This window comes from Mustela nivalis (assembly GCF_964662115.1).
Source record: "Mustela nivalis genome assembly, chromosome: X".
NCBI classification, from domain to species: Eukaryota; Metazoa; Chordata; class Mammalia; order Carnivora; family Mustelidae; genus Mustela; species Mustela nivalis.
In genome coordinates, this window is record NC_139040.1 from 68,487,338 (window position 1) to 68,509,766 (window position 22,429).

General features: G+C 38.3%; 1 protein-coding gene across 3 annotated transcripts in view; it reads left to right on the forward strand.

Annotated features, from left to right (window-relative positions):
- TEX11 (testis expressed 11) overlaps positions 1–22,429 on the forward strand; it is a 312,028-nt gene that overhangs the window by 47,079 nt on the left and 242,520 nt on the right. For all 3 annotated transcript variants that reach the window (XM_082716160.1, XM_082716159.1, XM_082716161.1), the window contains exons 8-9: positions 7,610–7,690; positions 15,662–15,747. In XM_082716160.1, coding sequence (XP_082572286.1) covers positions 7,610–7,690; positions 15,662–15,747 — 167 coding nt within the window. The remainder of the gene's footprint in view (positions 1–7,609; positions 7,691–15,661; positions 15,748–22,429) is intronic.

Here is a 22,429-nt window from a genome sequence, read left to right on the forward strand (position 1 = left end):
GAGAAGCAGGCTGAGAGAGGAGGAAGCAGGCTCCCTGCTGAGCAGAGAGCCCAATATGGGACTCGATCCCAGGACTCTGAGATCATGACCTGAGCCGAAGGCAGAAGCTTAACCCACTGAGCCACCCAGGCGCCCCCTAAATGTTTTATTTTTTTATGTTAATGTAAATGGAATTAATTTTTTTATTTTTAATTTTTTTAAACGTTTTTAAAAAAGATTTTATTTATTTATTTAACAGACAGAGATTACAAGTAGGCAGAGAGGCAGGCAGAGAGAGAGAGGAGAAAGCAGGCTCTCTGCAGAGCAGAGAGCCCAACATAGGGCTCGATCCCAGGACCCTGGGATTATGACCTGAGCCGAAGGCAGAGGCTTTAACCCACTGAGCCACCCAGGTGCCCCACTATTTTTAATTCTTAATTAATTATTTATTTATTTGAGAGAGAGCACAGAGGGAGAGAAGCAGACTCCCCGCTGAGCAGGGTGCCCGATGTGGGGCTCGATCCAGGACCCTAATTAGATTATGACCTGAGCTGAAGACAGATACTTAACTGACTGAGCCACCCAGGTGTCCCTAAATGGAATTAATTTTTTATTCCTATTTATTTATTTATTTATTTATTTAAAAAAGATTTTATTTATTTATTTGTCCGAAGGAGAGAGGGAGAAAGCACACGAGCAGGCAGAGAGGTAGGCGGAGGCAGAGAGAGAGGCAGGCTCCCCGCTGAGCAAGGAGCCCGATGCGGGGCTTGATCCCAGGATCCCAGGATCATGACCTGAGCTGAAGGCAGAGGCTTTAAACCCACTGAGCCACCCAGGCGCCCCAAATAACCTAAATTTAAAATTGGCAGAAAACTTACATAGACATTTCTCTAGTAAAGATAAACACATGGCCAATAAGCACATGAAAAGATGCTCAACATTATTAGTCACTATGGAAATGGAAATGAAAACCATGGTGAGATGCTACTTCACACCCATTCAGGTATGTAAAATAACAAAAATGGAAAATAAGAAATTGGTGAGGATATGGAGAAGTTGGAACCCTCATAACTGCTGGTGTGAATGTAAAGTGGTACAACTGCTGGGGAGAGCTGTTTGGAAGGTTTTTTAAATTAAAAACCCACTTAGTTGTGGTGAATAATCCTTTTCATGTACTGTTGGGTCCTATTGTCTAGTATCTTGGTGAGAATTTTTGTATCCATGTTCATCAGGGATATTGGTCTGTAATTCTCCTTTTTGGTGGGGTCTTTGTCTGGTTTTGGGATCAAGGTGTAATGCAGGCGTATAGCTGCTATATCACTTTCCAGTAGCCAGCTCTGGTAGGCTCCTCCACCCTGCGGTTTATCTTCCGATATTGCCTCGGATTCACTTTTCTGCACCTCCTACCTTGCAGAAAGTGGTAGATTTTCTCTTTGTAGAATTACAACAAATCTTTTCTTAGGTCTCCAGTTGAGTTAATAGGGTACTCAGAATGATGTGATAGCTATGTAGCTGAACTCCAGGGACCAGACAAAACTAAGGTCTCCTACTCTTCCCGTATTGAAATTCTAGTTAGTTACCATATGGTAAAATTGATTTTGGGTTTAGAATTTAGTGATTTATCACTAAATAATACCTAGTGCCCATCAAACCAAGTGCCTTCCTTAGTACCTGTCACCCATTTAGCCCATCCCCAACCCACCTCCCTCTCTTTTTTCCATTCCCCTATGTTCATCTGTTTTCTTTTTTTTTTTAAAGATTTTATTTATTTATTTGACAGCAAGCATAAGCAGGGGGAGCAGCAGGCAGAGGGAGAGGGAGAAGCAGTATCCCTGCTCTGCATCGATGTGGGGCTTGATCCCACGACCTGAGCTAAGGCAGACACTTAACTGACTGAGCCACTGAGGTACCCCTGCTTTTAAGTTCCATATATGAGTGATATCATATGGTATTTGTCGTTTTCTGACTGACTTATTTTGTTTAACATAATAAATATATTTTTTTACATTTCAGTTTTAAGTTTTAATTGAAAGCAAGATGGGATTGGGAGGGAGACAAACCATAAGTGACTCTTAATCTCACAAAACAAACTGAGGGTTGCTGGGCGGAGGGGGTTTGGGAGAAGGGGGTGGGATTATGGACATTGGGGAGGGTATGTGCTTTGGTGAGTGCTGTGAAGTGTGTAAACCTGGTGATTCACAGACCTGTACCCCTGGGGATAAAAATATATGTTTATAAAAAATAAAAAATTAAAAAAAAAAGCAATGAGAACACTGTCAAAAGTTGTCAAAATGAACTTTATAGCTTTTTATTGAACTTAGTAGAAATTGCAACCAGCTATAACCTAGATAAAATCTCTTTGAGTCCTCAATAATTTTTAAGAGTTCTAGGGCTCTTGAGACATACACAAAAGAATCAGAACTATTGGTTTAGGATTGGTCCAGAGCTGTGACTGGCAGCATCCGTATCACCTGTGTGTGTGTGTGTGCGCGGGGGGTGGGGGGGCAGTGTGATGCCTAGATGGCTCAGTTGGTTAAGCGTCTGACTCTTGGTTTCAGCTCAGGTTGTGTTCTCATGGGTTGTGGGATCAAGCCCTGAGTTGGGATCCACACTTAGCTGGGAGTCTACTTGAAGATTATCTCCCTCTGCCCCTTTCCCCCGAGTCATGCACATGTGCATGCACTCTCTCTCAAGTAAATACATCTTAAAAAAATAAAGGGTCAGGGACGCCTGGGTGGCTCAGTTGGTTAAGCAGCTGCCTTCGGCTCAGGTCATGATCCCAGCATCCTGGGATTGAGTCCCACATCGGGCTCCTTGCTGGGCTGGGAGCCTGCTTCTCCCTCTGCCTCTGCCTGCCATTCTGTCTGCCTGTGCTCGCTCTCTCTCCCTCTCTCTCTCTGATAAATAAATTAAAAAAAAAAACTTAAAAAAAAAATAAAGGGTCATTTAAAAAATATCACTAGGAACCTTTTAGAAATACAAATTATTGTCAGAGAAGGATGGTCAAAGGAAGGTTATTTTCAAAATAGAATGCATATAAACATAGGTTGAATATAAAAAGCCAGGGAGAAAATGATTGGAGGAGTTGGATAAAGAGGTGTCATATACCAGGAGATGGAAATGAATCTAATCAGTACATATATAGGAGAATATAGGAGAATAAAGAAGCATTTATTTAGTGCCTGCTGTGTGTATGTGTATGTATACATATATGTCAATATTATATATATAAGTCAGTGCTTTGCAATAGAGGTAAAAAGATCTATAACGTTAGTATGTAGTACCTCTCTTACAGGAGCTTAAGGTAAATTTTGTGGTAGATATAGATGTGTAAACAGGTGCATTACAACAGGGTAATTGCCGTTTTGTTTTTGTTCAGGAATTTTCTTTATTTCTTATCTTTTTAACTTTTTGTTTCTTTTCAGCGTAACAGTGTTCATTGTTTTTGCACCCCACCCAGTGCTCCATGCAATCCGTGCCCTCTCTAATACCCACCACCTGGTTCCCCCAACCTCCCACCCCCCGCCCCTTCAAAACCCTCAGATTGTTTTTCAAAGTCCATAGTCTCTCATGGTTCACCTCCCCTTCCAATTTCCCTCAACTCCCTTCTCCTCTCTAACTCCCCTTGTCCTCCATGCTATTTGTTATGCTCCACAAATAAGTGAAACCATATGATAATTGACTCTCTCTGCTTGACTTATTTCACTCAGCATAATCTCTTCCAGTCCCGTCCATGTTGCTACAAAAGTTGGGTATTCATCCTTTCTGATGGAGGCATAATACTCCATAGTGTATATGGACCACAGCTTCCTTTTCCGTTCGTCCATTGAAGGGCATCTTGGTTCTTTCCACAGTTGGTAATTGCTTTAAAGAAATATGAGTGAAGTTCCACGATAAAACAAAATATGAAAAAGTAACTCTGCTGTGAAAAGACTGTGAACTTTACTGGTAGGGAAAGGGGCATAAGATAGATATTTTAAATTGCAGAGGAGAATTAGATGTTGGATAAGGGAGCATATGAGTTTTGGTTAAGGTAGAAGGTGAGGTAATTTGGGTGAGGGGTGCAGTAGGAAGATATGGCATATTATGGGAGTACTTGAAGAATGTGAAAAAATGGCTTGAATTTCTGAATGGGAAATATCCTTTGGAAATAACAAAGAAACTCATTTTTACTGAGCATCCATTACATACTTGACATGGTACTAGGAGCTGTAACATTTTTGACTGCGGAGCTTAAGTGAGGGTTTACTTGAAGTGAGCATAAGTTTTTAGTGGATCTGTTCAGCACAGTTTACTATTTGATTGATTCTGTTGTCATTATCACTTAGTAGCATCACCATAGGTGATGGTCAGTCTAGCATTTCATTTCTTGCATAAAAGTAATAACCCAGTGCTGTTAAGCATGAGTTCAGATCCAGCCTTGGAGCTTTTCTTCTAATGAAGTGGAAACCTAAGTTCTTGGTTCATGTAATACTTTATAGATCTGCTAGGATATGATTTCAAAGAGATTTCCTCTCTTTAACAATGAGTACCACATCACAGCAGATAACCTCTTTTATTACAATTCTTGGCACTGGTTGTAGCTTTGAGTGCTAAAATTATTCACATTTTTGCATACTGTCTTTTGTTAGAGAGAGAGGGAGAGAGAGGGAGGGAAGAGGGGCAGAGGGAAAGGGAGAGACAATCTTATTTATTTTTTAAGATTAAAAAAATTTATTTGACAGAGATCACAAGTAGGCAGAGAGGCAGAGAGAGAGAGAGGGAAGCAGGCTCCCTGCTAAGCAGAAAGCCCCATGCAGGACTCAATCCCAGGACCCTGAGTTCATGACCTGAGCTGAAGGCAGCGGCTTAACCCACTGAGCCACCCAGGTGCCCAGGAGAGAGAGAATCTTAAGCAGCCTCCACTCCCAGCGTGGAGCCTGACACAGGGCTCCATCTCAGACCCAGAGATCATGACCTGATCCAAAATCAAGAGTCAGATGCTTAACCAACTGAGCTACCAGGCACCCCTTTTGAATACTGTCTTAAAGTTTACAAAATGCTTTTGTATCTGTGATCTCATTTGATTCTCACAAGTTCAATCCTATGTGGTAGATAATACTTGTCCTTACTTTACAGTTAAGGAAATTGAGGCTCATAGAGTCTGTGACTTGCCTGACTTTACTGAGGAAAGAAGTGGAATTATCAAATGGTACTCCTGAAACTAATAGAACATTGTATATCAACTATATTTTGACTGGAAAAAAAAAAGCAGAAAAACTGGGAATCTGAAGCCCATATTCTTTTTACTACGTTAGTATAGGCTGGGCATTATCCCAGATGTAGTGAATCAGAATTTACAAGTGATGGGGCCGGGCCATGTGATTTTTGAAGAGCTCTTTTGTTGTGTCTTATGCTCACTTCACCAAAGGTTGCTAGAGCATTACATCATGCTGTCTCTTTAAGACTTCTTATACCGAATTCTCTTTTGGGTTTGAAATACTGATTTGTGGTCCAATAAAATGAATAATATTCACAACTAGCTTGAATTATTAGAGATTTTATTTCCACTAAGGTAACATCTGATTAGTGATGGATAGATTATGGATTTTTTATAGCATTGTATTGCTTTATATGTTCTAAGAACAGAAAGCGTTCTCCGATACGGGGTTTGTCACTTAGCATTTCTCTCTCTCTCTTTTTTTAAAGATTTTATTTACTTATTTGACAGATGGAGATCACAGGTAGGCAGAGAGGCAGGCAAGTGGAGGGGGCAGGCTTCCCACTGAGCAGGGAGCCTGATGTGGGGCTCCATCCCGGGACCCTGGGATTATGACCGGAGTCGAAGGCAGAGGCTTTAACCAGCCAGGCGGCCCAGCATTTCTCTTTTACGATGATTTCCTCCACCTTGAAAAATGAGTCAGTCAACAAGTATATTCATCAAACATCTCTTTGTATAAATGTGAATATTATTTTGTAAACTCTGTAGATAATTGAGATTTGGCTTATTGAGGCTCTTGTGTTCACAATTTATTTTTCCCTTTAACATAATCTAGCATTCATTTAAGCCTTAGGTGAGGGTTTCTACTTAGCAAGATGTCAAGCTTAATATTCAGCAGGTGGATAGAGGAGAAAAGTAAAGAGAAGCTGGATATCTTACATTCTTCATCTTTTCTTCTCTCTGCTCAATTGTTTTGGTACTCAGAGCACAAGAATATATTTTTAATTTTTTTTTAAGATTTATTTATTTATTTATTTGACAGAGAGAGATCACAAGTAGGCAGAGAGGCAGGCAGAGAGAGAGAGGAGGAAGCAGGCTCCCTGCTGAGCAGAGAGCCCGATGCGGGACTCGATCCCAGGACCCTGAGATCATGACCCGAGCCGAAGGCAGTGGCTTAACCCACTGAGCCACCCAGGCGCCCATATTTTAAAAATTTTTTAAAAAGATTTTATTTATTTACTTGACACATAGAGTGAGATCACAGGCAGGCAGAGAGAGAGGGGAAAGCAGGCTCCCCACTGAGCAGAGAGCCCGATGATGTGGGGCTCCATCCCAGGACCCTGAGACCATGATCTGAGCCAAAGGCAGAGGTTTAAACCCACTGAGCCACCCAGTAGCACCAAAGCACAAGAATATTTGATGCCCCATAAGAAAGAGAAAAGAACACAGCAAATACAGGAATTTCTTTCCCCGACAAAGTACTTCATCAAATTATTTTCTTGTATATGTCCATGTTTTTTTTAAAAATATGCCTTGTCAGCTAAATTTTTAAATGACTGAAACAAGCCTCTTCTACAAGTGCCTATGTATTGTGTGAATGATGTTTTCATTCATTTGAAGTTGTTCAGTCAGAATGATAGAGCTGACAGGAATCTTAAGAGATAACACAGTACATTGTCCTGAGGAAAGTGAAACCATGAGAGTGTAAGGTTCAAGGTTATATATAATAAATGTCAGAGTAGCTCTTCTGGCTCCAAGATAGGATTGCTCTTAGCTGCCTTTCATAGCAGATATTCACAGCAGTTCAGATTATGAAGTTATTGTGAGCCTGTTTTAGGACAAAAGACTCCTGTTTAACATTTTAAAATCCCTCTGATGTGGAGATAAATACAAGAGTTATCAAGCTGGGGAAGCATCTGTTAGATACGGCATTATATCATAATATAATAACACAAGATTGCACACCAGTTTTGCCATTTCCAGAAAAAAGTTAATCACTATCAACTCTTGTGTTACCCAAGATGATTATTCTTCTTCCTTTTTTTTTTTTTTTGTATTTTGAGCTGGCTATTATGTTTAGCTAGACCAACCAGTATTGCTAAAAAGATTAGAAAACAAATTAAGACTTCTGATTTTTTTTGAAGATTGTATTTATTTATTTGACAGAGAGAGACACAGTGAGAGAGGGAGTACAAGCAGGGGAAGTGGGAGAGAGAGAAGCAGATTTTTCTTGGAGCAGGGAGCCAGATGCAGGGCTCAATTCTAGGATGACCTGAGCTGAGGTCAGACACTTAATGACTGAGCCGCTCAGGCACCCCAAATTAAGATTTTTTAATGTGAGTTTAAAATATGTTAAAGTTGACTTATAGACAAATATCTTGTTACTTCATTTTAACCAATTATTGATAAATATTTTTTTCACTTTTTCAGGCATGTGCTCAAGGGGATTTTCAAAGAGCATCTACATGTGCACTGCGCTGTAAGGATATGTTGATGAGGTTCCCTAAAATGGTGAGTGAAATATCTGCACTTACTCTCCAAGAGTTTGAAAATATGTTATGTCAAGTTCTAGGTAGAATCATGACTACTTCATGCAGTTCTTCAGAGATTATATTTAAGGTTGGGTCCACTCATTTAGCTGATCTTTGAAATATTTTCTTTGTCTTGTACTAGAAAGGGTGTTTAAAAAAGCAAAGGGTTATTTCTTAAAATTTATTTGCTTTCCCTTTTATTGTCAAATCGTTTTGCTAACATTTCCTCCATATTTCAAGCTATGTGATGAAAGAATGGAAAAAATGAGTTTATATCTCTGCTGGCAAGGTCAATAGCAGTTAATCATATCACTGTCATCATGTTTTTCTATATTGGGGGTATGAGAGAATTGATAGGATAAATAAATCCTACTTCCCAGTCTGGTTCTCATCAAAATTCCAGGGTTGATAATTTTTTATTTTTCCTAACTACCTTTTATTTCTTTCTTGCTTCACTGCCTATGTCTACTTTACTCTTTGTTTTCACAGAGGGAATTGATAACAAAGATATATTTAGATGTTAGGGTGAATGTTCCTTAGGTCTTCATGTATTATACCTTCTTGTGAGATTGGTCTTATTTTTCCCCTAAATTATGTGTTAGAACTTAATTTAGTAAATAGTTATATATTTCTAATTATATACTAGGTACTCTTCCAGGCTTTATTTATTTATTTTATTACAAAATTAAAAAAAATTTATTTGAGAGGGAGAACAAGAGTGATAGAGCAGGGGGCAGGGGTAGAGGGAGAGTGAGAGAGAGAAGCAGACTCATTGCTGAGCAAGGAATCTTTGATGTGGGATTGGATCCCAAGACCCTGGGATCATGACCTGAGCTGAAGGCAGATGTTTAACTGCCTTCAGTTAAAGGCACTTAACTTTGTGTCTTTAACTGAAAGCATACCCAGTCATCCTCTCTTCTAGGCTTAAAAAAATCTTTTTAAACTTTTTTTTTTATTTTTTAAAGATTTTATTTATTTATTTGAGAGACAGAGAGAGAGAGAGCATGAGTGGAGGGGAGAGGGAGAAGCAGACTCCCCACTGAGCAGGGAGGCCAAAGTGGGGCTTGATCCCAGGACCCTGAGATCATGACAGGTAGACACCCAACCATATGAGCCAGCCAGGCGCCCCTAGGCTTTAAAAATTTTTAAAGCAGGGGCACCTGGCTGGCTCATTCTGTGTAATGTGTGACTCTTGATCTTGAGGTTCTGAGTTTAAACCCCATGTTTGGTGTAGAGATTACTAAAAAAATAAAAAACTCCATAAAATTTTTAAAAAGTTAAAAAATTTTTAAGGCAATTTCATATTTTTAAAAAAATATTAAAAGAGGGATGACTGGGTGGCTCAGTTTTTTAAGTGTCTGCCTTCGGCTCAGGTCATGATCCCGGGGCTCTGGGATCAAGTCCCATGTCGGGCTCCTTTCTCAGCAGGGAGCTTGCTTCTCCCTCTGCCTGCCCTGCCTGTTTTGCCTGCAGCTCTCCGTGCTTCTGCTCTCTCTCTCTGACAAATAAAATCTTAAAAAAATGTTACAAGAATAGTATGAAGAAATCCTTTATCCTTTGTACAGAGACCTCATTCAAGTTTCCCAAAACTGTCCTTTATACAAAATGGAATCAATTTCCATTGTACCTAGTCTCTTTCAGTCTGGAATACTTCGTCACTCTTCTTTGACTTTCATGACTTTGGCAGTTTTGAAGATTACTGACCAGTCATTTTGTAGAGTGCATCTTAGTTTTTTTAATTAAAAAAATTTGGGGGGGGCACCTGGGTGGCTCAGTGGGTTAAGCTGCTGCCTTTGCCTCAGTCATGATCTCAGGGTCCTGGGATCGAGTCCCTCATGGAGCTCTCTGCTCAGCGGGGAGCCTGCTTCCCTCTCTCTCTGTCTGCCTCTCTGTCTACTTGTGATCTCTCTCTGTCAAATAAATGAATAAATAAAATCTTAAAAAATATATATTAAAAAAAATTTTTTTTGAGATATGATTGACATATTGTATAAGTTTGAAGTATACAGCGTGTTGGTTTTATACATTTATATATTGCAATATGATTACTATAGTAGTGTTACCTAACACCTCTATTATGTCACATAATCATTGTTTTTTTGTGTGTGTGTGTTGAGAACAGTTCAGATCTACTCTCTTAGCAATTTTGAAATTTATAATTGTGTTGTTTACTGTAATTACTGTATTGTGCATTAGATCTCCAAAACTTACATTACATTTGCATGTTTCCACCCTTAAGCAACATCTTTCTAATTCCCCTACCCTTAATTCAAGTTTGTTCAGAGTTTCTTCATATTTAGAACAAATTACGACTCTGAGACCAGGAAATCACAGAAGTAATTCTGTATTCTCCTCATGGCTTCCTATTGGGTGGCAGACAGGATTGATTCAGTCTGTTATTGGTGGTGCTCATTTTGATCTCTTGAATAAAATGATATTTTCCAGGTTTTTTTTGCTATAAACACATGTATTTTTTTCCTTGTGTTATTCATAAGTATTTTGTGGGGTGATACCTTGAAACTATATGAAGTCCAATTTCACATCCTACTTTCACCATCCATTGATATTTCCTGCCTAAATTCGTACTGTGATGGTTGACAATTGAATGTTTTTCTATCTTTCTACATTTATTAGTTGACATTCTACTATAAAAACTTTTTTATTGTGGGAAAATATATATAATATGAAATTTGTCATTTTAACCATTTTTAAGCATATAATTCATTGACCTTAACTATATTTGCAGTTTGGTATAACCATCACCACTATCAGTTTCCAAAATTTTTCATCAGTCCAAATAGAAACTCTGTACACATTACACGATAACTCCTATTACCTCTTCTCCACAGTTCCTGGTATCCTCTAATCTACTTTCTATCTATGGACTTTCCTGTTCTAGATATTATATATAAGTGGAATCATATAATATTGATCCTTTTTTTAAAAAAGATTTTAGGGGGCACCTGGGTGGCTCAGTGGGTTAAAGCCTCTGCCTTCGGCTCAGGTCATGATCCCAGGCTCCTGGGATCGAGCCCCACGTTGGGCTGTCTGCTCAGCGGGGAGCCTTGCTTTCCTCTCTTTCTCTGCCTGCCTCTCTGCCTACTTGTGATCTCTGTCAAATAAATAAATGAAATCTTTTAGAAAAAAAAAGATTGACAATATTGTCAAATAAATAAATAAAATCTTTAAAAAGAAAGATTTTATTTATTTGACAGACAGAGATCACAGGTAGGCAGAGAGGCAGGCAGAGAGAGAGGAGAAAGCAGGCTCCCCGCAGAGCAGAGAGCCCAATGCGGGGCTCCATCCCAGGACCCTGGGTTCATGACCTGAGCCGAAGGCAGATGCTTTAACCTACTGAGCCACCCAGGCCCCCAATATTGATCCTTTTATGTCTGGCTTACTTCATTGAGCATTAATATTTTTAAGATTCACCTACGTTGTAACATGTATCAGAATTATATTCCTTGCTATGATTGAATCGTATTTCATTATATGTACATACTATATTTTATTTATCCATTCAACAATTGATGGAGACTTGGGTTATTTCCACCTTTTGGCTATTGCAAATAATGCTTCTATGAACATTGATCTATAAATATCTGTTTGAATTCCTGTTTTTATTACTTTTTTGAACCTTTTTTAAAAAAAGATTTATTTATTTTAGAGACAGCAAGCAAGCATGGGGAGGGCAGAGGGAGAGGGAGAGAAGCAGACTCCTGCTGAGCACTGAGCCTGACGTGGAGCTCGATCTCATGACCCTAAGATCATGACCTGAACCAAAATCAAAAGTCAGATGCTTAACTGACTGAGCCACCCAGGTGCCCCTTGAACCCTTGTTTTTAATTCTCTTAGATAAATATCTAGGATTGAAGTTGGTGGGTCATATGGTAATTCTGTGTTTAACTCTTTGAAGAACGATCAGACTGTTTTCTGTAGCATCTGCACCATTTTACATTTCTGCCAGCAGTGTACGAGGGTTCCAATTTCTCCGTATCCTCACCAACTCTTATTTTCCAGATTTTAAAATTATTATAGCTATCCTAGTAGGTGTGCAGTGGTTTCTCGTTATGCTTTTGATTTGCATTTCCTTAATAACTAATGATATTGAACATCTTTTCATGTGCTTATTGGGCATTTGTATATCTTCTTTAGGGAAGTGTCTATTATCATCCTTTGCCTATATTTTTTTCTTTGCATGTTTTTAAATTGGGTTGTCCAGTTTTAAGAATTCTTTATATGGTCTAGATATTAAAGCCTTACATTTGCAAATATTTTTGCTCATTCTAAGGGTTGTATTTTTTACTCTCTTTATAGTGTTCATTGATGCACTTTAATTTTGATTAAGTCCAGTTTATCTATTTTTTCTTTTGTTGGCCTATGCTTTTGGTGTCATTTAAGAAACTTGCCAAATCCAAGGTCGTGAAGATTTTGGTGTTCCTTTGAGAGTTTTACAGCTTTAGCTATTAAATTTAGGATTTTGATTCATTTAAATTTTTGTGTTTGACTATATTGTTAGGATACTTTTTTAAAATTTAATTTTATTTTTTATTTTAAAGGTCAGTGAAATTATTTAGTGTGTTTTTGATGGGCTTAAGTTTTATTTTTTATTTTATTTATTTTTTTAAAGATTTTTATTTATATATTTAGCAGAGAGAGTGCACAAGCAGGCAGAGCAGCTGGCAGAGGGAGAGGGAGAAGCAGGATCTCCACTGAGCAGGGACCCTGATGAATGGCTAGATCCCAGAACTCTGGGATCATGACCCCAGCTGAAAGCAGCCGCTTAACTGACCGAGCCACCCAGGCACCCGCCCCTTGATGGCCTTAAGTTTTAGATAGGGGATCTGAAAATCTAGGGCAGGAAATCTTATAATGAGAGGAAATGATTGGATAAAGGCTAGAGAAGAGCTAACATAATATTATTTACTTAAAGGGAATTAATGAATTAAATAAACCAAGTCTTTTTTCTGAGACATCCGTTCTGTATGCCAAAACTGGATTAGGAATTACTGTAAGGTGTTAACATGAAGCCAGAAGGGAATGCTGTTCAGAGACGGAGAAATAAAGCGTATGGAAAATTGTGTCTTAGGGCACCAAGAGAAATAACTAATGACCTGAGTTGATTATTATTGAGCTATCCAAGAATTAAAGAAAGCTGAGTCAGGGAGGGACTGGAAGGTAAGTGTCTTAAAGCCATGAAGGAAGAAAGCCAGGCAATTACCATTCACTGTTAAAATAGGACAAAATGTAAAAATACATGATCTATAAATGTGTAGAAGAGAACAAAAGCAGAAAGAAAAATAGTTCAGGACTTGGGACTGGAGAAACAATAGCTTTGTTTTTTCTGAGTTTTAAAATCCTGATATACAAAGTAATTTGCAGAGAAGATGACCTTATCTAGCTAATTAAAAATACAAGGCCTCTGGGGTGCCTGGGTGGCTCAGTGGGTTAAGTCTCTGCCTTTGGCTCAGGTCGTGATCGCAGGGTCCTGGGATCGAGCCCCACATTGGCCTCTCTGCTGAGCGGGGAGCCTGCCCCCCCCACCCCTCTGCCCACCTCTTTGCCTACTTGTGATCTCTCTCTCTCTGTCAAATAAATAAATAAAATCTTTAAAAAAGTACAAGGCCTTCGATTGAACTTGAAACTTAGTGATGAAACTTATTAGCAGCAATATTTGAGTTTTAAAAGTCATCCATATACTCTCATGTTGGCATTGTAAAGTGAATATTCAGTTGGAGCTTTCTTTCTGGACTGTAGCAGTAGATGGAAGTTCTAGATATCCTGTGGGTTTTGGAGCTTCCATAAGTCCCTTTCTGGATGACCAGTATAACAGCAGGACTTACAGACCTACCTTCTTTGTATTGGTTTTTGCCATGTGTATTCCTTGCAAAATGAGAGGTTAGCACTCCATGGAAGGCTGGGAAGATATTATTTTTTATTTTTTGTTTTTGTTAAGATTTTATTTCTTTCAGATCAAGTGAGAGAGAATGAGGGAGAGAGAGATCAAGAGAGAGTGCAAAGGTTGTGGGGGAGGGACAAAGGAAGAGGGAGAAACAGGCTCCCCACTGAGCAGGGAGCCCAACTCTGGGCCTGAGCTGAAGGCAGACACTTAACTGACTGTACAATTCAGATGCCCTGCAAGGATATTTTTAGGGATATTTTTATGAATCTTAGTTCTTCATACCCCGTTAGAAATGTGTCATGAGGGCAGGGATTTTTCTCTGTTTTGTTCACTGATTTATCTGTAATGACTGAAATAGTGCCTGATAGATAGGAGATGCATAGTAAATATTTATTATTGAATGTATAATGATTGTGTGCATAAAGCAGTATTGGTAGTTAAAAGATTTTATTTTTGTCATTACATTGGAAATACATTGTGGTTCTCTTAAAAGATATTTTAGTATTTTATAGCTTTGTTGTTGTAAGTTTGTTATTTTGCATTCTTTTTTTCTCCTAGGAAGTAGCATTTAATGTAAGTACACTTGAACGTTTTTTGAGGGCAAAGACAAATCCTGGGGAAACTGAACAAAGACTAATATATAATATACGTTAGATGTTCGTCGAAGGTTTTATTTCCATTTTCTTCTGTGCACGTTAGTTACAGGCCTCTCTGCAGCAAGTGGATGTGAGCTGCATTATTCCAGTATAGCTGTATAATTGGTGTGGTCCTGTGTGAACCTATGGGATCTGGGGCATATAATGAGTTAAGCTTTTTCTGCTAAAATGTCAAGAATGCATTCAAATACTTCTGGATTCTTGCCAGACCCACATTACCAAGGCTATTCTTTATTTTAGATTAAAATATACAGGTCTGAAGTGCTCAGGCATACATATTGAATTTCTTCTGAATATACTGTAATTCAAAAGGAAACTTTTTTGAAGGAAGACAGGTCTTTATACATTACTTATGAATAACTTGCCTCAGATCTTGGATTCTTAATTGAAGATCTGCTTCTGTAGTCTTACTCAGGTAAAGCTTGTAAAGGATTCCATTATATGGGTGTAATCAAATTCTGGAGGATATTTGGATAAGTTATTAGAAATTAAAATTTTTTCTCTTAAACCATTTCCCAGGATTTGGACAGATGAAAATTATATAAGATATAGCAATGATGCAGGGACTGAGATGCCGATAATCCATAAAAAAGTATTTTCTTATGGCACCATTCACATATTCGTTCCTACTTTTATTTTAGTGGTAATTTATGTAAAGAAAATTTTTCTTGTTAAGGAGTGTTTATTAAACAATTTCTAAATAAGTCCTGTGACTGGACTATGAAATGTTGGACACATTTCAGATCTTTGGAATTTTTTAAAGTTGTCTTGATTTTGAAAAAACATGCTCTTTTTTTTTTTTTTAAATAATGAATGTTATGGTGCTAGACCATAGTTAATCTTTTTTTTTAAAGATTTTATTTATTTATCTGACACAGAGAGAGATCACAAGTAGGCAGAGAGGCAGACAGAGAGAGAGGAGGGAAGCAGGCTCCGCACCGAGCAGGGAGCCCAACGCGGGGCTGGATCCCAGGACCCTGAGACCATGACCTGAGCCGAAGGCAGAGGCTTAATCCACTGAGCCACCCAGGCGCCCCCAAAACATCCTCTTTTATGCTTTTTTCTTTGACTGTACTTGCTGATCTAATGCCTCTTATTGGATCTGGAAACCTACAAAGGAGGTTGTCCTTTTGCTGGGCAATGGTTAGGCTTCCCATTTCCTGTTACAAAGTACCTTTCAAGTTCTAATAGTAATGTATTACTTTTCCAAATATAACTCTTACCCAAACTGAATATTTTATAGCTCCTCTTTAGATAATTTGGGAGGTTTAAATAAAGAATAGTGGGTTATTTTGATGTATAAAATAAAGTATGTCTTAAAGACTCGAACTGTTATAGATTTTTTAACATTAAAAAATCATGAATCTGACTTTTTTTTTTTTTAATATTGCAGACTGGATATCTTCACATTCTCTGTTACAACTTTGGAGTAGAAACCCACAAGCAGAGTAAATATGAAGAAAGTTCTTTCTGGCTTAGGTAATATAAACAAAATTAATGTATGTGAATTTAGGGATATCATCATACGGTTCAGTAAATACTGTGTGGTACTTTGTCAGTTTAAACAGTCTCTGACTTCACTGGGCGCCTGGGTGGCTCAGTGGGTTGAAGCCTCTGCCTTCAGCTCAGGTCATGATCCTGGGGTCCTGGAATCGAGCCCCACTTTGGGCTCTCTGCTCAGCGGGGAACCTGCTTCCTCCTCTCTCTCCCTGCCTGCCTCTCTGACTACTTGTAATATCTGTCTGTCAAATAAATAAATAAAATCTTTAAAAAACAAAAAACAAAGAAAAGTCTCTGACTTCAAAAGCCAATATGCTAAATTTATTTATTCCTTTAACGTGTGTTATTTACATGTTGCCAGTTGATAAGAAAATGTATTCTATCCTTAATGTAACATGAGATGTTCTTCTTTCATTCCTCCTTCATAGCTCCATCACGAATATGAATTTTTCTTTTGCTTTGTTATGTATTGCTGTCTGCCAGCCCCAGAGTATATATATAGGTGGGTGGGTGAAGAGTAGGATTAGGATCAGCTAAAATTGTTACTATGAAATGAATTCTGCTATTTTAATATCAGTAAGTATATATTTAGTACTTACTGTATGAACAGTGTTATACTAATATTTGTACTATTGTATTGAATCTGGAAATATCAAGGGAATAATGTAAAAATGGAGCAACTAGATGCAAGAACCCTGTCTTTCACTGAGCACTTAGGCACAGTAAATTCTGACACATAGACCATTCAATAATTGCTAGTTAAATGAATTTATTTGAAAAATGTATTTTTCTGGAGATGTGATATAAGGTACTTTGAACATCAGGGGATTATGGAGTAAAATATGTCAAATCAATTCACTGAATGTTTTTCCATTATGTGTATAGGGTTAGTTCTGGTTATTTGAAGATACTATCAAGGTTAGTTTAACTGTTGTGAAAATTACATTTGCCATTAATGAAATAAAGGCAAATATGGTCTTTGAGATTATAGTAATCACAGGTATATATATCTCTAATAAGATATTTATGCAAATGACTTTTATGTAAAAGACTTTAAAAAAAGATTTTATATATTTATTTGTCAGAGAGAGAACACAAGCAGAGGGAGTGGCAGAGGGAGAACTAGGCTCCCTGCTGAACAAAGGGGCCTAATGTGGGACTCAGTCCCAGGACCTTGGGATCATAACCTGAGCTGAAGGGAGACACTTAACAGACTGAGCCACCCAGGCATCCCTGTAAAAGACGTTGTAGAGCCTAAAGATTGATCAAACTCTATATATAAGAACTATGCCTAACAGAACAGGCTTATACAGTTATGAGTTATACTTAATTTAGAATGTTTCACAGAAGTGGAATATACCTGAAGTTATTATGAAATCACATTTTAATAAATTGAATTATTTCAAATATAATCAGAGGAGCTGAGTAGTTTAGCTCAGGTTTTATAACAGGTTTCATTTAAATGAACCTTTTTATAATGTGAATGATAAGTGAGTTTTGTTACAGGATTTGGCAGTATTGGCAGGTACAAAGTTATGGCATCGGGGCACCTGGGTGGCTCAGTGGGTTAAGCCTCTCCCTTCGGCTCAGGTCATGATCTCAGGATCCTGGGATCGAGCCCCGCGTTGGACTCTGCTTTGCAGTGACCCTGCTTCCTCCTCTCTCTCTGCCTGCCTGTCTGCCTACTTGTGATCTCTGTCTGTCAAATAAATAAATCAAATAAAATAAAAACCTTTTTTTTGGTCAAATAAAACCTTTATTTTTTTGTCAAATAAAACCTTTTTTGACAGGCAGAGATCACAAGTAGGCAGACAGGCAGGCAGAGAGAGAGAGAGAGAGAGAGAGAGGAGGAAGTAGGCCCCCCACCGAGCAGAGAGTCCAATGAGGGGCTCGATCCCAGGACCCTGGGATCATGACCCGAGCCGAAGGCAGAGGCTTTAACCCGCTGAGCCACCCAGGCACCCCATAAATAAAATCTTTAAAACAACAACAACAAAATAACGCTTATGGCATCAACCTATCAACTAGTATGCCAAGAAGACAGGGATGAGGAAGACAAAACAAATATGAAAAACCCAAAACATACTGGTGCCATGGATGGCTTCTGGAAGCTTAAAACTGTGGAGGTGAGCTTGAAGTTTATACCAAGAATGAGGGGGGAGGGAATGTTCTCTAGGAAATGGTCGTAAGGATAGGCTGAGACTTAAAGTGGCATATGTATAGGTCCTTTTCACATATGCCATGGGTTGTTGACCTCTTATCTGGCATTATCACTTTTAGAAAACCTTCCAGTAGGAAAATTTGATGGTGACAGGGTGATTGACATCCATATCATCAGTTAGGTATATTAGACTTTTCCTATATAGTTAGTGTGACTATATTTTTAGGAATGTCATTTGACCCATAGACTTTCGTCAAAATCTGTATTATAGGGGCACCTGGGTGGCTCAGTCAGTTGGGCATCTGTCTTTGGTTCTGGTCATGATCCCAGGGTCCTGGGATTGAGCCCTGCATCGGCAGGGAGCCTGCTTCTCCCTCTTCCACTCCCCTTGCTTATGTTCCCTCCCTTGCTGTGCTGTCCCTGTCAAATAAGTGCATAAAATCTTTTTTTTTTTTAATTACATTTTATTGTTTTAAAAGAGGCAAAAGTAATTATCAGTGTTATTAACAGTAGGAATTTTAGCACAATGGATAGATGGATAGTTTTTCTAGTATTAGATCAATTCAGTCAAAATTTGAGTCATCTGTGATATCAGTGTCATATTGGTAATATTGTGATACCTACTTTTTAGAATTATTGTACAGCTTAAATATGTGATGCATGTGTTGTAGAGTGTTCAATAACTTACGTAGAAAACAGAAACTGCTCAGTAAATGGTAGCTGTTGCTGCTATCTCTAAGTGATATGTTTGCTCTTTACTCTAAGTGAACACTAATGTGGCAAGTCCACTAGTTTACTCTAAAATTCATCACAGTGAAATCAAATGTGGATTGTTTGTTGACTTAATAGGTAACTATATTATAAAGACAAATGCCCACATTTTCTGTCCTATACTGCTTATCTTTGGAACAATTTTTTTTGTGCTTTAATTATCCATGTGTTATAAAGACTATTGGGAGCAGTTGGTGATACAGTAGGAATAAATAGCTGCTAATTAAACACCCTTCTCTGTAACTTTTATACCAGAAGGAGACAATGGAGAGAGTACTTTCTACAGGCTGAAGTCTTTTTTGTAAACTGACTATCTTAAGGCAGAGGTTATATGCATTTTGGAAAGTACCCATTCAGTTAGGGAAGAAAACTCCAGTTTTTTTATTTTTTATAAACATATAATGTATTTTTATCCCCAGAGGTACAGGTTTGTGAATCGCCAGGTTTACACACTTCACAGCACTCACCATAGCACATACCCTCTCCAGTGTCCATAACTGCACACCCCTCTTCCGGCCCCCCTCCCCTCAGCAACCCTCAGTTTGTTTTGTGAGATTAAGAGTCACTTATGGGGACGCTTGGGTGGCTCGGGGTTGGTTAAGCAGCTGCCTTCGGCTCAGGTCATGATCCCAGCGTCCTGGAATCGAGTCCCACATCGGGATCCTTGCTCCGCAAGGAGCCTGCTTCACCCTCTGACTCTGCCTTCCACTCTGTCTGCCTGTGCTCACTCTCGCTCGCTCTTTCTCTGACAAATAAATAAATAAAATCTTAAAAAAAAAAAAGAAAGAGTCACTTATGGTTTGTCTCCCTCCCGATCCCATCTTGTTTCATTTATTCTTCTCCTACCCTCTAACCCTGAACACGTTGCATCTCCACTTCCTCATATCAGGGAGATCATATGATAGTTGTCTTTCTCTGATTGACTTATTTCACTAAGCATGATACCCTCTAGTTCCATCCACGTCATCGCAAATGGCAAGATTTTATTTCTTTTGATGGCTGTATAGTATTCCATTGTGTGTGTGTGTGTATGTACACACACACACACACACACACACACCCCAAATCTTCTTTATCCATTCATCTGTTGATGGACATCTAGGTTCTTTCCATAGTTTGGCTATTGTGGACATTGCTGCTATAAACATTCGGGTGCCCCTTCGGATCACTAAAACGTGCCCCTTCGGATCACTAAAAACTCCAGTTTTACACAAATGATAACATATAAAAATTGCTATAGTATATTAGAATTTTGTTGAAATAAGCCTAGAATATAAAAGGGTGGTGGTGGGTATTGTTTATGAAGCTCTTTTCTGTCCCTCAGTTCTTGTTAGCATATATCTCTCAGTTCAGGGCCTCTTTTAGTTTTGTCTCCCCTTGCCTTTTCTTTTGCTAGAAAAGTTCATGAACAGCTGCTGTTCTCCTTGCTTTTTTCTACCACACTCTTGATCACATCCCCTTGTTAGAGATGCCATGGATTAAGAGAAGGCTGCTGTAATAATGAATGAAATTGGGACTCCTTTAGCTTACTTTACTGTAGGCATCAAGATACCTGCCTCAGTGTATTCAATGACAAATTTAGTTAGGACTCTGTTAAATACAAAATTTCAGCCCTTTGATATCAGAATGCTTGTTTTGGAAATAAATTTAAGAAGTTTTTTGTTTAATAAAATGCATTTTAGGGGGCACCTGGCTGGCTCATTTGGAAGAGCGTGTGGCTCTTGATCTCGGGGTCATGGGTTCAACCCCTATGTTGGGTGTAGAGATTAATAGAAAATAAACTTAAAAAATCCCCACAATTTTGATCTTTGCTGCTCCTCCCCTTTTTAAATTCTTGCTATGTCAAGCTCCTCTGTCTGCTCTTAGCAGAAGACAAGCATAAATAGATGGGAAGAGATTATTGATATAGAACTTTTTTTCTTCCACAGTCTAGGGGATTTCAGTTACTCTAGTAGCATTTAAATTTACTCTTTGTCTTTTAAGGTCCTAATAATTTGGACATATATTATGCCGAATTTGGCTTTTTATAAAAGGTATAAGAAATCGCACTCTGACTAATTAGTATTCTAAAAGAAGCACAGTAAGCCAAACAATTACAAATAATTCTAACTCAAAAGGCTTTGGGGTTACATTGATTTACTGCAGAGATTTTGCAGATGTTTTTCTCCCTGGGAGGAAAATGCCTTAAATGCAAAATTTTAGTCATATTCTTTCTTTTTTTTTTTAAGATTTTATTTATTTATTTGACAGAGAGAGAGATCACAAGTAGGCAGAGTCAGGCAGAGAGAGAGAGTGAGAAGCAGGCTCCCCACTGAGCAAAGAGCCTGTTGTGGGGCTTGATCCCAGGACACTGAGATCATGACCTGATACGAAGGCAGCGGCTTAATCCACTGAGCCACCCAGGTGCCCCTCTTAGTCATATTCTTTTTTTTTTTTTTTTAAAGATTTTATTTATTTATTTGACAGAGAGAGATCACAAGCAGGCAGAGAGGCAGGCAGAGAGAGGGAGAGGAGGAAGCAGGCTCCCCGCCGAGCGGAGAGCCCGACGCGGGGCTCGATCCCAGGACCCTGGGATCATGACCTGAGCCGAAAGGCAGCGGCTTAACCCACTGAGCCACCCAGGTGCCCCTCTTAGTCATATTCTTAATCATGGATGATTTTTCTTTCATTTCTAGTAGTTCTAATTCATGTAGTTGTGTTACTTGGAGCTACTGACTGGTATACACTTGAGAGGCTAACTTTTTCTTCCCTTTGGTGTAAGAAGACCTATTTTGTAATTGTGGCAAATTAAATTTTAGGGGAGAACAGTTAAAATGAAAGGAATATAGCAAAAGTGGATATAGTAAAAAATGTTTTAAAATTTCTCTGCTGATAAAAGAAGATGTATGTATTAATTATAAAAATTTTAATGTTACAGAAAGATATAATGTGGTAAGTGAGAGTCATTTGTAATCCCACATTCATAAATGCTCATTTATTAACATTTTACTTTATTTTCTTTTTTATTTTTTTCACACACCGTTTTTAAAAGGTCTTTTAATATGTTAAATGACAAGGAAGACATGAAAATCATTGAAATGCATTTGGAGGATTTAAGGAATTGAGTTTATCTGAAATGGACCATAAATAAGGAAAATTAATGGAATGAAAACAAGACAAAGACTATATATATAGGACAATTCCTAACTGGTGATCTCTTGTTAGAGACAGTGAGATAAATTGGGAAAACGACAGAAGACGTTTGAATTGGACAAAATCATGGAGAATTGAATAAAACCCTGAAGGTGTTCTGTATAAAATAATCTAACTGATCTTAATAAATGAAATATAAATGACCTACTTCTTTGACCTACAGGTCAGAGACTGCTTATAGATTCCTGAAGAGTCCTTTGTAGGTTAAATTGAGAATATTTCTCAACTCCTTGTGTGAGAGCTCTGTACTGCCTTTTCCCCTTCGGAATCCAAAGAAAGCATGATTTCTTCAGCATCTTTCTGAGACCATAATTACAGTTTATATTTTCTTTAAAAAAACTTTACAACCTAAACCTAGTGTTGCTAGATTTTTTGGATGTGAATAAATAATTGGGTAGACTGTATGTTACAGCAGGAGTAATTTTTGAGCTCCTTTTCTAATACTACTTTTAATTTCTCTGAAGTTAATCTAAAACCCGTTGCTAGCTAATTTGAGTTAGGAATAGTTTTTACCCTGCACGTAGTATCCTCAAGTGA